The 18212-nt window shown below is 36.8% G+C and overlaps 1 protein-coding gene across 4 annotated transcripts in view; it reads right to left on the bottom strand.

The window, feature by feature from the left end:
• The window catches only part of CYP7B1 (cytochrome P450 family 7 subfamily B member 1), a 168411-nt gene that overhangs the window by 17698 nt on the left and 132501 nt on the right, over window positions 1-18212 (bottom strand). For all 4 annotated transcript variants that reach the window (XM_045789018.2, XM_045789019.2, XM_087864862.1 and 1 more), the window contains 3 exons: window positions 15037-15173; window positions 6783-7370; window positions 6090-6296 (listed from right to left, as the gene is read on the bottom strand). In XM_045789018.2, coding sequence (XP_045644974.2) covers window positions 6090-6296; window positions 6783-7370; window positions 15037-15173 — 932 coding nt within the window. The remainder of the gene's footprint in view (window positions 1-6089; window positions 6297-6782; window positions 7371-15036; window positions 15174-18212) is intronic.

Raw genomic sequence — 18212 nt, 5'->3', positions numbered from 1 at the left:
ATGTTCTCTCTGCCCCTCCCCCTGCGCATGCTCTCTCTCTCTCAAATAAATAAATATTAAAAAAAAAGAAATTGTAATAATCAGATAACTTAAAGCAAGTGACTAATGTTTAGCTCAACAACTGTATTTTAAATAAAGTTAAGAGTAAATCTGAGTTGGTATAAATGTCTACTGTCACTCTGCATTGCAGATACAACCTTTGGTTTCCTGTTAAAGTATATAGAAAAGTAAATTTAACATTTATATGTTCAATAAATGTTTATTAAGGTCCTACTCTGTTCAGGGCCCCAGACACTGCTACTGGTAAAAAAAGAAAGAAAGAAAAAAGAAAACACAGCATATGGATTTGGCCTTCATGGACACTGTCAAAGTAGTTCAAAGTCGGGAGGTGTGTATAAACAGGAATGCGGCACAAGATCCTAGAGAGGATTCTGCACAATTTCTGAGTAGATACCTCTAAAGATGGCATTCAGAAAGTCCATTTTAGTAGAAAGTTATTTTTGGTACTGAGCTGAACTTTCCCTCCTTTTAATTTCTACCCTTTCAAAAAGACAAGGGCAAAAAAAAAAAAAAAAAAATTCTAATCCCTCTTCCACGTGACAGCCCTTTAAAAATATTTAAAGACAACCATCATGTCATTTTTAAATCATATGTCAGAGACAACGTGGCCTTCAGTCTTTTGACATCCTGGATGAATTCAATTAGCCAGCCTGCCTCTCAGAAGGTGGCAAAAGTGGGTGTGGTGTTTCAACTAGAAATGTAGAGACGAACCACCTTGTTTACCTTGCATACCAGACTTCTATTAATGTTTTGTTGGAAGCAGAGGAACAACAGATTTTGAAATCATATCACCACTGTCTTGTCTTAAGCTTTCTGATATTCCAGAGGTTACCAGCCCTGGCTGCCCATTAGAATCACCTGAAATGGTTTAAGAAAAAATAAACGCTCCATTCCAGACCAATCGAATCAGTACCACTGGATTAACTAAACCTTTAAATTAGTGGGTTTGAACCTTGGTTGCACATTAGAATCACCTGGGGGAGCTTTTAAAGCCATCAGCCTGCACCCCAAACCAGTGAAATAAGAACGTCTGGGGGTGGGACGAGGTCTGAGTAGTTTTTATGGCTCCCCAGTTGATTTCAATGAGTAATCAAAGTTAAGAACCACTGCTTTAAACCCGTTTCTGCTTAGCCACACGTTTCCTCATCCTATGCTTAGGCAGTTGATGCTTGACCCAAGTACAATTCTTGGCCTTCTCATTGTTTCCCCTCTCAATTCCTGTTTCCCGTAGTCATTGTATCATCTAACCCTCTTAGCTTTGGGCTGAGCTGAAAATCTGATACACATCCAAATCGGCCTTTTTCACTTTTTGACCGATGTCTCCTTACCTAGAAAAATCTCACTGTCTGATCTCTGCTGTACCCCTTTGTGAAAGATACCTTTCCCTCCTTCTCCAGATAGACGTTTCTAAATGAAGAAGAATTTATACCTCCTGAGTATACCTATTGGAAGAGAGGATTTTATTAAATTTACTGTCTAAATTATGTATGATTAAAAAAAATTTATTGGAGAGAGTGTACATGTGCCAGCAGGAGGACGGGCAGAGGGAAAGAACCTCAAGCAGACTCACCACTGTGAGAGGAGCTGGATGTGGGGCTTGATCTCACGACCCTGAGATCATGACCTGAGCTGGAATCAAGAGTCGGACGCTTATCTGATTGAGCCACCCAGGTGCCCCTGTATGATTTTTCAAATACACAATTATTTTTAATATTGAGTGAACTTTTTCAAAATAACACCCACAATTGTGATAAACAACCACATTAAGATGTTAATGATAAGGAGAACTGTACGTGTGTGTGTGGGGGGGGATTATAGGAACTCTATCATCATTGTAATTTTTCTGTAAATCTAAACCTATTCTAAAATGAAAAATGTGGGTTTTATTTAAAAAACACCACAAGATTCTGATGTGAACCTCTAGCCACATCCTTACCCTCAAACTCAACTGCATCTGAGAATTAGTGATCCATATCCTTGTAAAACAGTGGCCAAGGTCCTTGGTATAGCTCTGGAGCACTTTCCCCTTAAAGTGACACTATTTATGGGTTAGCATTTAAGTTGGACCCAGCATCAATTTCCGGTTCTGCCACAATCTAGTTGTATGACTTGACTTGGTTAACTAATATTTCTGAATCTTGTTACCTAATAGTTAAATGAAGATAATAGTACTTGAGGGTTAAATAAGTTAATATATGTAAAGCACAGTGCCTACCACATAATAAACTAGTTGTTAATATTGTCATTCATACTGTCTCATCTGGAAATTAAAAATATAGTTAACTCTATCGTCATCTTGTTCAAATGATCTGATCTTGTACATGTGCATATCATGGCTAGCTTTATCAAGATACAAAGAATCCCTCTGCCCTCTCAGCTCAGACAATGAAAAAGGACTCCAAGGATTCTGCTACCAGACAAGTCCGAGAGAGAGGCATGGGTGTAGCCAGAAAACCCTTTGCCTCCATGAAAGTTATTTAGCATCCTGATATTTTTCTCATCTGTAAAAATCATGACAAAATAATCACTGCCCTAGTCCCCTGGTATTTTGGCGACGATCACATGAAACAACGTTTGAGTCCATTAAATTGCCTTAAAATTTTGCGGTCATTAATATATTTAATATCGACTACATCTGATACTCATTATTTCTTATTCAAGGATCTTTATCTTTTCCAACTGATCATTTCTTTCTGTTTCTTCCTGCTCACTAATTGCAAACAATGGGCTCAGCAATTTTTGATAGAATTTCGTTGGAGAATCACTGCAGGCTTATAATTCTAGGGCTAAATTTTATAATATATGATCTCCTTTTAAGAAAGTATTGCAAACTTTGCTGAGCTTTGGTTTTCTAGCACCTCCTTTTATTCCAACATCCCTCACTACCGCCATGTGCGCGACTGTTCTCATTTTGGGGATATGTAATTGAACACAACTAGGTGCCTGCAGTTCACCTGAGTTATGCAGTTATTCAGTTCAGAAGTTATAATCCACTTTGACTTATGTTCTTCTTACTTAAAGCAGGTTTGTTTTTTTTTCGTGTGTGATGCCCAGAAAGCACGCCTGTGGGGTAAGGTAGACCTGAAATTGCAACCAGCTTGGTTCACAAATGACTAAAACGAAGAACACACATTGTAGGGATGGCATTGAGATTAAAGATTATTTTGGTGAGAGCAACAGATGACATATATTGAAGCCATACTTCTTAAGTTACGTATATACATCATTTAGGTCAACGTGGAAGTCAGAAGTAGTACTCAGGTGAGATTATTAGTATCCATTTGTCAAAATTCCAATTTTGAGAGCTTCCTCTCCTTGCATTCTCTCTGTCTTATCTTCTCTCTGACTCCTCTCCTCTTCCTTTCCTTTTCCTGTCTTGGAAATGTATCGTTCTAAATCCTACCTCCAGCCCAGGTTTTTCTTTTCGAGAAAACTGAAAAGTTCTTACTTTTCTCTCAGGGTTTCTCAAACTTTCGTTCTAACAGCAACTCTTCCTATTGAGATTTAGGCCCCCACTGACGTTTATCTGCGCCTCATCGTAGTTACTAACTCAGGAATAAGGCACTCATTTCTTTGGCATTCTCACTTTCCTTTCAACCTTACTTTATAATCAATGTATGCTGACATGCAAAATCTTTCTTTAAAAAAAAAATCTTTTTTCTTCTTCCTGGTTAAAAAAACTTCTTCTTACTAGTTATAAAAAAAGCAGCATTCATTTCATGCTTGTGATCTTTTTCTTTATAACACTAAAAATTCAAGATATCTTTCTTTATAAAGAAATGTACTTAGAATACCTAGACCTCTGTCCTGAAGGGCATGAAAAAGGGGAAACACATACACCCACAGCATGGGGTACACTGTAAATATCTAATCCTGTAAATTTTCCCTTTGTACGTATAGTTCATACTCTTCTGATCTAGAGAAATACTCACAATTGAACTATAACTAGATGCAGAGGTTGTCTGTTGTGTAACTGATTCGTATACAAATTTGTTTCAATCTGCATAAAACTGTCTATCTCATGTAAGAAAATATGCACATGATTTTCTAGATTAAATTCTCATAATGAACCACACTGGCCTCTGCTGGTAACCAAGGTCACGATGAACAGACGTCCACCTTTCCTAGATTGCTGAACGTGCTGCCTTTATCCAGGTAGGTCTACACTCTCTTGGGGTCGTTATTGTTCATTTGTTGATGAGAAGGGAGCCATAAATTCACGAGGGCTCCAAGCATGAAAATCTCTAGCTCTAGCGATGGACTTAAACGGACCTAAACTATAGCTCTGGAACTTGCCATTTCTTCTGGTCAAATAAACTTAAACATTTCTGTTTCAATGCCGTCATTTTAAAATGATCTTTTCTTTCAACAAGACACTGAGAGTAAGAAGAGAGTTGATGAATTTCAATTACATTTTTAAAAGTAATAACTGTGTACAGAATACAAACACTTATTCCTTTTATTTGCTTTACTTCCCAGTAGGCATCATCTGATTCAAAAAATACCACTGAAATCACTTGAATACATGGGAAAGCAACCTTGATTTTCATAGAACTAGAAATCTTCTACCCTGAAAATACTGCGTATCCATGTGAAGTTACTGCCCAGAATTTTATGCAATTTTTTTGGATTTGTTCACCAATGATTCTGCAAAGAAAACCGAAATAATATTTGTATTTTAATAATGTTGGGATTATTTTCTTTCACCAAGCAAATATAAAATGACTTTGCTAATGTACGCTAAAAGCAACAAACTAGAAAGTGACACATCTATCCCAATTGGTTGAACAAGCTGACCAACTGTCAGTACAAGACAAGCTTCCTGCTATTGTCTCTGATGGGTCTTAGCTTACTCAGTGGGAACATTCTCTAGAACACATGGGCCATTCCTTTTAATGTTGCCCAATAGTCAACACTACTCAAGAACTGTAAGTTCTTTGCTCCCAGAAGTTCCTATCAAAGAACATGGAACACACTTAAAAGATAAACAATTGAGGCCAACATAAGCTAAAATACTTGCCTACATTATCAGAGGAGTGAAGCAACAGAGATATATAAAGACTTACTCTTACATGCGTCCAAAGGGTCTTGGGTTATTGTATAGTAAAGAATACCGCAGGGGGAAATGTCAATATTGGAAGCGACAGAGAATAACTCATTGATATGTAATTTAACCTGAGGAGTTAAAGTTTATTCACATAAAGACATGAAGCATCTTATCAAAGCCAGTAAAGGAGAATGAAATCCATTGTCATCAAAAGCTCACGTCACTGGCGTACAGGTCTATGTAGAAATGGAAAAATGAGTCAACTCCCGACCTCAAACATATTTGAAATAGTGACCATGCAAATCTCACGAGTCAGTGAATATTTTATAAAATATTGACATTTCACATGGAGTAATTAGTAGCTGTTTCTTCTTTTCCTCCCCGTCTTCCTTTTTTTCCTACCTTCTTCCTCCCCACTCTCTGCGTCCCCGTCCCCCCCCCCCCCCGCTGCCAACTACATTTAAATCAAGAAGTTCCAGTGGAAATCACTTCTACTACATTTTTGAGAATCCTACACTTCCAGCTGTATAAAACATCCTAACCTCTGCCCGAAAATATAGACACCATCTTAGGGAAGAATAAATATATCTTGTACACAAGTTGCCTTTCAGAAATACTTTCTTTTTCAATCCCCAAATGCCTCTCTTGTCAAGATAGTGTAGCAGTGTTTGGGAAGCGTTAGCACACCAACAGATGCTCAGAATCAAATGACTTAATGGGCATAAACTTTTTTTTCAAATAATTGCAAAGCTTTGGGTTAGCCTTTTGCATACCTTGCATAGTTAATTACCTAGGCCTTAATGTTTACATGTAATGAGAGTATCTACAGCTATAAACTACATAATTTATAATTGATGTAAATGGGTGTTATTATGTCAATTAGGCAGCTGTGTCCTCCACCTCTTGGTAAACAGCTTTGAGTGATAAACTGAGTTTGCAGAGAGGTACCTTCTTTTCTTCATAACAGATAAAAATAAATTACCTAGGTAGACCAGGCTGTCCAATTGTTCTCTGGTGAGGTGGATGGGAAATCCAGACCCTTTCTTTTGACCTGTTGACTGCAGCAAACGGTCAATTTCGTCACGTAGCACTGCCATAGCTTCTGGGTGCTGTAGGAGGTAATACACAGCCCAGAACGTAGTTGGAATAGTGTTTGTCACAGAAGCCCAGAGAAAGCCTAAATGATGTGCTGGGAGAAAATAAGTGAAAAGGAAGATTAATAGCGTTTATTACACTGATTAGATTTGCAGTGTGCTAATTAAAAGATGTTAGGACACAGACCCAGCCAAGGATCAGTGCATGCTAATGAGGACCAATAGGCTTCTGAAGTCTAATTTTCTGCTTAATGAGAATAGTTTAAAATGTAATGTGCGCGTGGGGGGTGGGGAGGTGGGGGACGAGATAAGAGGAGTAAATGCAGCTTAGTTATACTCTTTCTCATTATCTCCATTAAATATCTTGTTTTACCACCTCAGCAAAAAAAAAAAAAAAAAGAAAAGAAAAGAAAGAAAAAAAAATCAATTATCACAGAGGGTTGTTTCAGAGTAAAACATTTTATCATTAGCCAATTAGAAAGAGCATAAAGATTTTCAAGGTCACCATTTTGTCTTTTTATTTCAAAGGTCTATTGTAAATTATTTTATTTTAGACAAGTAATCATTCAGAAGTTTCTTACCTCCTATTTCAAAGTCCTCAAGCGTATAGTATTTCTCCAGGATATCTTGCCTCCTTTGAACAACTTCTGACCATTCTTGTGTCTTAGCTAAGTGTTCTGATGTCAAGCATGTTATAAGTTTCTTTCTAATAGACTTGACATTTCCTAGAAGCTCTATGGGTATGTCTGATATTAAATATGGGAATTTGTCATCGAATTTCAAGAAATCATCTCTTAGCTCAGTAATAAATTTTTTCCGATTGCCAGCAAGAGATTTTCCATATATGGTTGTGAACGTGACCTCAAATATTACTGAGCTGCAGAACGTCAACAGGTTTGCTGTGTCCCAATTGGTGGTTTTTAATAGCTGGAGTTCAAAAACTTGTTTTAAATTCTGCATCATGTTTTCTGTGAGTATATCCAAAGATGTCCCTCGTAAAAGATGATAGCAACCATGAAGGTCATCGTTCAGGTCATCATTGGTTGCCAACTTTTCGATGCAAAATACTTTCCTTAATAGTTTATTAGTGAATATCCGAAAGCTTAATTTGTGACTTTTCATTACTGACTGGTACTGAAAAGGGTCCAGGATAAATGTTATATACTTTCCTAAAAGAAATAAATGAGAATATGAGCGCAGTTGGGAGCAAAACAAACAAACAAAATACCCGAAATTTGAAAATATTTTAATCAAAATTACAAAGACCTTAATAACTAACATCTAGGAAGATGCAAACTTTAATAAAAATCTATATGTTCAGAGTCCCCACATGTTTGCTTTAAAAATGCAAGGCAGTGGGAGAAACTCTCATATTCTTAAGTTCTGAAGGACTTTTAAAAAGATACTTTTTAATTTTCATTAAATATCCAAATATTTAAACTACTCTTGAAAATCCTCAGAATCCTTTGACTTAAATATTTCTCATATTTTCCCTAAAAATACAAACAGAAAACAAACATCAAACAAACAAATCAAATTACTATTTACATTTCACAGAGAGCCATTTCATACTTGATATCATCTTAGCTTTGGTTGGATATGATAATTTCAACTCAGACAAACAAAGATGTGATATGAAGCAGACACTCATGAATTAATGTTTAGTGTGACACTAATACCAAATCACAAATGCCAGCATTTTCTTATTTATAGATGAGAAAATAGTGGTTCATAGAGATTTAGTAGCATATCCAAGGTTACCTACTGATCTGTGACTAAGACAGGACTCCAAATGAGAATCTGTCCATTCATGCATTGTGAATGGACATTCATTCCTATAGTCAACATTTACGGAGTTTCAGATACTCGTTTGGATCTCTTTCTTCTTAAGATAAAAAGATGTAAAGAAATAATTCTAGCAGAGGTGTGAACACAAGGTAAGGGAAGCAGAAAGGGAAATCTGCTTTGGTCTGCCCAGAGTTACCTATCAGCAAGTGTTCTTTGAGGTGGTGACATTTGGTCTTTTCATAGATCAGTGTTGTCCAAACTTACCCAACTAAAAGACATAGGGTGCTGGTTAAAAATACAGATTCCTGCCTGCTTCTGATTCCTAAGGTTGAGATGTGGGACCTATGAGTCTTTATTTTTGACAGGGGTCTGAAGTGATTAAAGGCAGCCGAATGAGGAACATAATCATACTTTGGTAGGGCTCTCAAAACCGGTGGAACCTTGGAGAGCTCCCAGCTCTCCCCTGCTCCCTCCAGAGCCTGCACAGGAAGTCACTCCCCATGCGCTGTTCTTTTCCTTACAAGGTGCTGATTTCTTCTCACTAGAATGCTGTTTTAAGACTCCTGATTATAAGTATTATGCAAATAGTATTTCATAATGGCATTTAATCAATCTTTCTTTCCAAAGAACACAAATGAAGTTCAGATGATCCTACAAACTGTAATGCAACTGTAACGCAATTGCCTTCTAGAAAACAACTAGTAGACATTAAAGTTGTAGGATCATTCACACTTTCCTCTTCATTTTATCATTCCTCTGTGTGTGTGTATGTGAGTGTACTTTCTTAGACCAACAACGCCTCACTTGTTATTTATTGGTAGCTCAAGCGTCATAGAAATTAAATTCAATGTGTTACAGGGTTTAGAATAAAGTTTTGAATAATTTTCAACCTAATTCTTGAAACAGGATAAATGTGTTCTTGTTTTACAATTTTAAAGCAATTTAAGCTTTTAATATACATTCACATACATGTGCTATGATTTTTTTTCTAAAAATAAATCCTATGTCTTGAATTTTATTCACCATATTTCTCCTTGATTTATTTAATAAGGTGGGCCAATCTAGGAATGAGGGTAAAGCTAGAAGTGGCTATTCATTCTGGTCAGATCCCAAAGCTGCATCTATAAAGTAAGCTGGATTTTTTCCCCTTAGGGAGAGCAAAAAGGACTCAACTGGATTGGAGCATATTTTATGACACCTGCTTTACCATAGCATCTTAATTAAATAGAATTGCCAGCATCTGCCTGACAAATAATTGAAAAAAAAAGAGTGAATTCTCTCATTTAGCAAAAGAGATAATTTTAGGCAAAAGCTATGTATTTTCACAGGTGGTGATTCATACTTTCCTCCTTTCACCAAATGAGAAGATTTTGCTAAATATCTTTAGGGTTATTTTAAATTAGCCACTAAAACGCAGAGAATGTATAAAAGGTTCAGTTTGTAAAACACACAATTTTTAGGGAATATTTTGAATTTTTCCTACTTATTTTCTACATTCATTAAAATCTAAGTGGAAAGATAAAACTATTTTCAGCCAACACAGCATAAGCTACTGGCCATTGGCCTGCTGAAGTAGAGGCTGTGTGCGTGTGAGGGGTTTTTGTCTACAATTTGTCACAAATACACATACATTCCCCTCTCTCTTCCCCTCGGGGGTAAGGATATGGGAAGAAACTATGAGATTTATTTCAACTAAAAGAAATAAAAGCTAAATGTAGAAAAACTGGTTCCAGTTAGCAGCCAATTATTAATAGTTTTTTTTTCTTTAATGAGTGGTTATTGCATATAGGTTCTTTTTAAAAAAATCGTTACTGATTAGTTAAAATCAATTTATTTGTAGATAAAATTCTCACTCTTCAAGCCTCTTTATACTCCAGGATCTGTATTTTCTCTTTCTCATTCTTATTTTAATTTCTTCGACCTCAAGGCATTGTGTTTTATTAACTATCTTTCTGAGTAAGATGCGGATTGCTTTAAAAGTAGACGTTTTGATTTTCTGGATTTTACTTTTCAAGTGGGTTTGGAAGTACTAATAACCCTGGAGATGTTAGTTGGCTTTCCAACTTTTAATCTTCAGTATAAACAATTTAAGCTAAGTTTTCCAAAATTAATATTAATTTAAACCATCTGTCCACCATCTGCTAATGTGAGATGCAAAACCAGAGTTTCTTTGTAATCTTTAATCAGACAGTTAGGAAAACACATATACATTCATAAAATGAATTTAAATTTCTTAACAAAGGAAATCTGAAGTTATTCTGAAGGCCATGTATTCTTGGAGCGAAATTAACTTTTGCTCCAGTGTGATTTTATGTAAATGAATACCAAGTGTCGATAGGCAGCTCGCCTAGTTTACCAAGATCACAAGGTAGAAACAATATCCATTGCCATGTTTCCAAAAGAGAAAAGAATGCTGTCAGTAGTTGATATGCAATATTGATTTAAAGAATTTCAGAGTTTGCCATTGTCTCAAATAGAAATGTCAAAATGGGGCTCACTTCTGCAAAAAAATATAAATATATATAATATGTAATAATGTATATAATATATAATATGTAACATATAAAATCATCTTTTTGAGCAGTAAATTTGAAAGGGGGTCAACATTTTTAAAACTTTTTTTTTTTAAAGATTTTATTTATTTATTTGACAGAGAGAGAGACAGCCAGCGAGAGAGGGAACACAAGCAGGGGGAGTGGGAGAGGAAGAAGCAGGCTCATAGCGGAGGAGCCTGATGTGGGGCTCGATCCCAGGACTCCGGGATCACGCCCTGAGCCGAAGGCAGACGCTTAACGACTGAGCCACCCAGGTGCCCCGGGGTCAACATTTTAAATGTCTTCTTTGCCAATAATTTTATTCTCTTCCCTTTTCAGAGCTGACTGGGGCTTAAGATTTCAACTCTAGCATTCCTGTATAACTTGCACATGATCCTTGACTAACTCAGCAGCCTTTCTACTTCTTTCCAAATGACTTCTTTTAGGAAGGTGGAGCTACAGGATGCGAAGTACATCAGAAAATGTAAAAAAATTAAATCACTCACCCTGATGTCTTATATATAAAAAGTTTGACATCGGGATGCATATAAATTGAATTTTGACGTTTTCATCTCAGATATTTGGCGCTATACAGCGGCAACATCCGTGGGAATCCAGAACAACTATTTGGAGTATTTACATTTAGAAATGCCTTGTCAGCAAATATAAGATACATTTGGGTTTAAAGAGATTTTCCATAATTATAAGCCTTCAATGTCCATGCTTAGTTTGTTCTTCCAAAGAATTTTTTAGAAGGTCAAGCTGAAAATATTTGTTGGAAAGAGGAATGTGAACCAACTTTGTATTTTCTGAGGATGACCACATTACACGGTCCCCCTCTTATTAGGGAGATTTCACTAGCTGTTGACAATGATGTACGTGGTGCTTCGCTGGCGTGACATCTAGGGAAAACGACTGCCGCACCACCACACAAAACCAATTAGACAACTATTTTCTGCGACAGGTCACGAATTTACGTGGTTTCTCATGAAAAGATGTACCTTTTAATTTCTTTATTAAGATGACATCTGTGTCCCTTGAGACTTTTGGGGATGACAATCATTTGCTCATCATGCAAGAACATACACTAACTGAAATCACATTACGGGACAAGGGTGGAAGACTCTGGTTCCTCGTTTCACATTTTCCAAAGGCGCTATTTTTTGCAAACTGATCATTAGAACCACATACATTAACAGAATATCTTGACAGGAATCTATTCAAACTCTAGTAAGAAGCCAAAGGGAAGTGGTAGTATATATTCAACCTGGGCTTGTGGACTGATGAGTTCAAAAACATGGCCATGGTCAAATTATTTGGACATCAGAAATTCAACGAGCTTCTTAGTGTCTAAGATTAAGATATCAAGTATCAGCAGAAATTGGTTAATTTTTGAGCAGTGAATAAAATTATTCAACTCACCACAAGTTTCTGCTTGATCAGCTTAGATTACTTTTGTATAATGTATTAAAAGGGAAAACCAAAAAAGTTCACTAATTTGTTGTATCTACTCATTAGAACATCAAATTTAATTTTTTAAAAGTAGAAGTGACTTATTTTTTTTCTAAAGTGAAGAATAGAGTTTTGTTATTATGAAGCCAAAAGCTCACTTAGAATAAAAACACCAACTATGGCCTTTATTTGTATTAGAGTAAGTATTTCATCGGCTCTAAGGTATTGGGAATATCCTCATCAAATATTTATTGTGAATCAATCAGTGCTGAGCTCTGGTCTAAATGTTGGTAATAGAGGAACTAAAGAATAATGAAAGGAAATAGACAAATAAATTAGCAATAAATTCACAATTAATTAAATGCCATGTCAGAGTGATACTGAGAGTGATGGGAGCCTGGAGAAGAGGCGACAAACATAACCAGGGAGAAGAGATGGTCAGTGAAGCTTTTGGGAGGAAGTGATATGTGACTATGGCCTCAAAAGATGAATCCATGTCAGTCCTCTTTTCAGGATGACTCGCAAAGAGAAGAACAGCACTCAGGCAGAAAAAACAGCAAGAGGAAACACAGGCAGAAAAGGGCATGGTGTGTGAGGGGGAAATTTCAAACAATTTGGTGCATTAATAGTGCATTAAGCACAAAGCAAGCAGTAGCAAGAGATGAGGCCAGAGAGGTAGGAGGAGCACAGATCTTGGGTGGCTTTGTGGGGATTACTCTACAATTGCTGTGAGAGGCATGATTTTTTTTTTCCATTTCAATTTTTCTGAAATCAGAGTGTTGGGAGAGACTTGCCAGGCAAAGGAGTAAGTTGGGAGGAAACGGATATTGCCTGTTCATGTGAGAACTCAGCCATGCTGACAATGTCATCCGGTTGGATCATTGTTTTTTCTCCCCATTATATTAAAATGGCGGAACTGAAATGAAGTTGCTCTATGCACAAAAGGTTGCTTCTGATACTCAACAAAATAATTATGGTAAGAGGAAATTACCTAAATTCTTTAGGACTAGAACCTGAAATCTCAAGGCAGGTTAGAGGAAGATAAAAAGGTTGAGCAAAGAAAGGGGCGTAAGTAAAGATGACCCAGATAAGTAATACTCAGAGTCAGTGAAAAAACCAGAAGGTGCAGAGTCAAGAGAGTGAAGGAGTAGGGTGTTTTAAGAAGGAATGAGGGACATGCATTGTCAAGCCAAGTAGAGAGATCTAGTCAGGTGAAGGTCCATTAATGGCCTCAGCAAGGAAGACGGAAGTATGGGCAGCAAATGTAGGAAACTCTCTTGAAAAACTGGGATGCAAAAGAGAGAGAGAAAAAAAGAAAGGTAACTAGAAGAAAAATAAGGGAGAAGCATGGTTTTAAGCTACAGATAAGGATCCAAGGGAGAGAAAATAAATGAAGATATATGTGTGGGAGGAATAAATAAACACCAGCCCTGTGGAGGCAGAAAGTAAGGGTCATGTGGACAGCTTATGGATTTTCTTAAACGTTCTTTGAAATTAGAGAAGAGGTAGTGAGGATAGTTGGGAGACACAGGGATATCTGGTAGATATGTGAGGGTCTGAGTGAGATTATATCTGATGCCTTCATTTTTCTTGGGAAGTAAAGGAAGGAGAATGAACTGTGTTGTCAGAGCCCCATAAGAGGTGGGGACTTGGAACATAGCCTTTCCTGCCCTCCCACCAGTATGCCCAACCAGAAGTCAAAGAAACGTAGATAACCTAGTCTGTAGAGATCAGACTTCTGGGACATAGGACATACGAAAGTGAAGAAAAGGAATAGCTATAGCTCAGTGATAAGCTCATGTGGAAGACTGTGTGCAAAGATGGCCACAGTCAATTCTTTCTCTCCACATGTGCTCCTTTGCAATGGGACTCTGACATTCTTCCCAAGAAGTGGTGGAGTGTACTTCCCTACCCTTGAGCTGGGGCTGGCCTGTGATGGCTCTAATAAAATGTGGGATAAGCGAGGTTTATATCTCAGCCTAGGCCTCAGGGGGCTTTGCAGCTTTTCCTCTCACCCACCTGAAACACTAGCTGCCATGTAAGGACATCTTGGGAATGGAATATCATGGGTACAAGGAGGCCCAGCCAGGCAAGTATGTGATGAGGCCATCTTGGAACATCCAGTCCCGGTTTAGCAGCCAGATGACTCAAGCCACAAAAGTGACTCAGGCAAGACTGTTGCTTAAGGCATTACATCTGGGGGAGGTTTGTTATGCAGCAATAGATAGCTGGTACAGCTGGACACCATGGGCTTTCCAGGAGGATGATTGAGCACAGTCCAACTTTTCCTCTCAGCCCTGTGATGTTGGGATGTTTAGTGATCTTGCTGCAGTTTTCTTTTTTTCTTTTGTAAGCATTTTATTCAAGTTAAAAGCATAATAAACTTTTTAGAATTAAAAATACATTCTACAGCAGTGATTGCTAAGGGCTCAGGCTGGGGGGAAAGTGGCATGAATATGTGAAACACAGAGGATTTTTAGGGCAGTTAAACTATTCCCTATGATAGTGAATAATATCCATTGAATGATGGATCCATGACACACATTTGTCAAAACTCAAAGAACTGTACAACACAAAGAGTGGACCCTAATGCAAACCACAGACTTTTAATAATATATCAACATTGGCTCACCAGCTGCAACACAGTATAGGGTATAATACATTAGGATTTAATAAGGAGAATTCTGATGAAGGGAAACAGGATTTATGGGAAATCTCAGATCTGATCAACTTTCTTTAAACCTAAAACTGCTCTACAAAATGAACCCTGTTAATACACTCCAGCTTTTTTTTTTCTTGTAATCATTCTTAAAGCCAGACCAAGCCAAACCAAACCAAAATCACAGGTGATGGCAGGAGAGTAGGGTTCCCTAGGTACCCTCAAGATTTTTATAACTCATTTTTTACTTTGAAAATCACTGTACTCAAAAACATAGTTTTCTTTTGTATTAGTCTACAAACAAAATAATATAAATATTCCATATTTTGCCTATAAAAAATGTAACAAGGAACAATTGAGAACTTATGATCTATGGAAGGTACTTATAGAAGTGCTGCTTACCTCCAAGGAGAACAGTGAAAGTGTCACCATGTTGCTTTTGAAGAGTTTTCATGAAACCTAAAGGATCCTTTTGTAATTTCAGGGCCTCTCCAAGGTAAGGAAGCCAGCCTTTTACCAGTGGAGGCTCACCAGGTCTCCTTTAGGAAAAATAAACAAACAAACAAGAAAAAAATTAAGTCCTTATTTTAATACGTATGGGTTATTAATCCAGCCTAGAAGTGAATAGATGAATTATGTAACTTTTTTCAATTATTTTATTTAATGGTTATAATTATAGACATGAATTTATTGAACCCCACCAGTATGTGTGACTTTGGGGTAGACAGTTCAATTCACAGCTTTTGGTGAGCAATGTTTTTGAGAAATTGTATCCTGTAAGACCCAAATGGCTGGCTGAAATGACAGCTACACTTGGTAAACATTTTATGTATGAGAGCTCTTGCTGAGTGTTAGATGTCAGGTAGTTTACTTGCCAAAGTAAAGCTCTTTGTGATCAGATGTCACTTTAGACTGGAATTATATAATTAGAAGAGGGGCAGTTAATAATCTTGAAAAAGCTTTTATGCTGCCGAGAACAACAAAAACATCAACATTATTTCCATGAAGTAAATCCTGTGTTCTTTTAGAGAGTTTTTATTCAAACTACAAAGGAATAGGAATATTTGTTAAATTTATAGGAACAATAGGAATATTTGTTAAATTACAAGACAACATATAAAACATGTTCAATGAAAACACTGAAATACTGTGAATTAAAAAACAAGTTTCTTCTTTTTTGACCTGTAATCTAAGAAAAACTGGACTTCAAAATTTCTTCTTCTTCATTTATTTGGTGAGCTCAATCTGATTTAAAGTAAAAAAAAAAAAAATCCAAAGCCATTTTATCCTAGAAGGGATTAAAACAAATATTCAAGAGAACTCTGATGATTCTCTATCCCATCTGTGAAGATGACTTACACTATAGGCAGTACAACCAGTTTTTGATTAATCACAAGATATTACTAGCTCAAGACCCAATCAAAGATCAAGATTATGATCATACTCAACATGGACTTTTATGTGGTGAGATTAACACTATCAAAAGCTTTTATTTGGGGCGCCTGGGTGGCACAGCGGTTAAGCGTCTGCCTTCAGCTCAGGGCGTGATCCCAGCGTTATGGGATCAAGCCCTACATCAGGCTCTTCCGCTATGAGCCTGCTTCTTCCTCTCCCACTCCCCCTGCTTGTGTTCCCTCTCTCGCTGGCTGTCTCTCTCTCTGTCGAATAAATAAATAAAATCTTTAAAAAAAAAAAAAAGCTTTTATTTTCCCAAAACCCAACATGGTAGAATTAAACTCAAAAACTAAACATCAGATCTTGCAGGGGAAAAAAATAAACTAACACAAAATGAACCCAAGGAATGACAGAAACAAAGGAAATAGGTATCAAAACTCTCCTTTCTGTTTTTAGAAGACAAATGGTTTTTATACTAATTTACAAAAGGCATGCTGTTATTTAAATATACGTACTTAGAAATAGGAAGACAAGAAACGCACATAAAAATGTGTATCATCTGCTTCTTCCCTTTCCCTGTTATTTTCTTAAATGCTAGCTTGACCAATGGAGACTCGCTTTTTTGAGAAATATAAACGTGTACCAAAAAGTATAGTAACGGTTAATTCTATACCCAAAGATTAAACAAGAGACGACACCTATGATTGTACTGTAGGATCTCTAAGTCAGAAATTGCCATAGCGTGCAGGCTCCCAATCAATGGCTTTCAAAATTTGCAAGTGATCTTAGTTCACAAAATTTCCTTTCAAAATATTAACTCTCTACCTTGGTCTATTTTTACCCTGTTTTGTTTAATGTTGCTTGGATGTTGCCTTGTGACAAAGATTTTGAAAGGCTTTTTGTCATATCATAATTTAATGCAACTAATTTCACCCTCTATGCTCTGTCATTTGGTCAAAAGCTGTATTCTTCATGGATTTCCGCGGGGGGGAAAGGATGGAACTCAGAAATCCAGGGGAATATTAAGTTAATGTTCAGAGTTAGGGAAACACATTAGGAAGCCATTTTATTGTTACAAAGATGAGAGGATCATCATTTCTTACAGCTGTGTTCCTTTTGGCAGCAATGAACTTAAAACTATGAAACATCATGTCACAACTGTGTATTTTCAGGAAAAAATATAGTGCTAGTTCAACTTATGACCCACAGAAGAGAGGCTACAGAAATCTGTCTTCATCAGTATATTTGTAAAAATTATTTAGAGAGGAAAGACATCACCATAATGGTCCAGGAAGACCTGCTGACATATGGCACAGTGTAAATACTGCTATTTGTCTCTCTCATGCTCTGCGACTTTGAAAATGAGATGTCCACTGCCCACTCCTGAGTGAGGGGATGGGATGGCCCTAATGCTTTTTGGGAATGATCGAGTCCCAAAGCTTAAAAGGAACAGGTTCTGAAGCAATGGTGGGTAACTAAAAAACAAAGAAAAACAAAAGCAAAAACAAAAAACACCCAGAAAACAAAAAACAAAAGTTGTGGTCCACACCCCCTCTTAATCCCACTCCAACAAGTACACACTTCCTCAAATATCCTCTTTACCATTTAAGACACTACAAGGACACATCTTGTAAGTTATACAAATTAGAGCTTACAAAGTTTCTCAATGATTAAACCCAAGTTCTATGCATAAACAATTATCACCACTTGCAATTTCTTCCATACGAATACTGGGACACATCTTGAAGTTTATGAAAAATGTCAAGTACGGTCCAAATTTATCTGGAAGCAAATAGTGGAGAAGTCTAAATACATAAAATGGCTACAAAACATAAGAGATGTTTTAGATATTTCCCTTTGGTTAAAAAGAAACATCTAAAATTTAAAGAGGTGAACCAACACAGAATACTTTGTTTCTAATAATAGTAGCAGTTTGTCTTTATGCTATACCTTTAGTTAAATAAATAGGTAAAAGGTTTGGCTACTGACCTGTCACACATCGTTCCCTTAGATATTTAAAGCCCAGAATTTTCCAAGGCAATCTATATTTGTCAAGTAATTCCTTCTATTCCACTTTTCCTGGGGTCATTCTAGGCTAGAAGTCTGAGTTATTGTAACAACCTTCTAAGTAAGTGGTGAGCAACCTCTATATACGTACATCAATTAAAAAAAAATTTGTGTTG

Source organism: Ursus americanus, chromosome 9 (assembly GCF_024610735.1).
Source record: "Ursus americanus isolate L20-20 chromosome 9, mUrsAme1.1.p, whole genome shotgun sequence".
Lineage (NCBI taxonomy): Eukaryota > Metazoa > Chordata > Mammalia > Carnivora > Ursidae > Ursus > Ursus americanus.
Note: the sequence above shows the minus strand (reverse complement) of the source record. Positions and strands in the feature narration are given on the sequence as shown.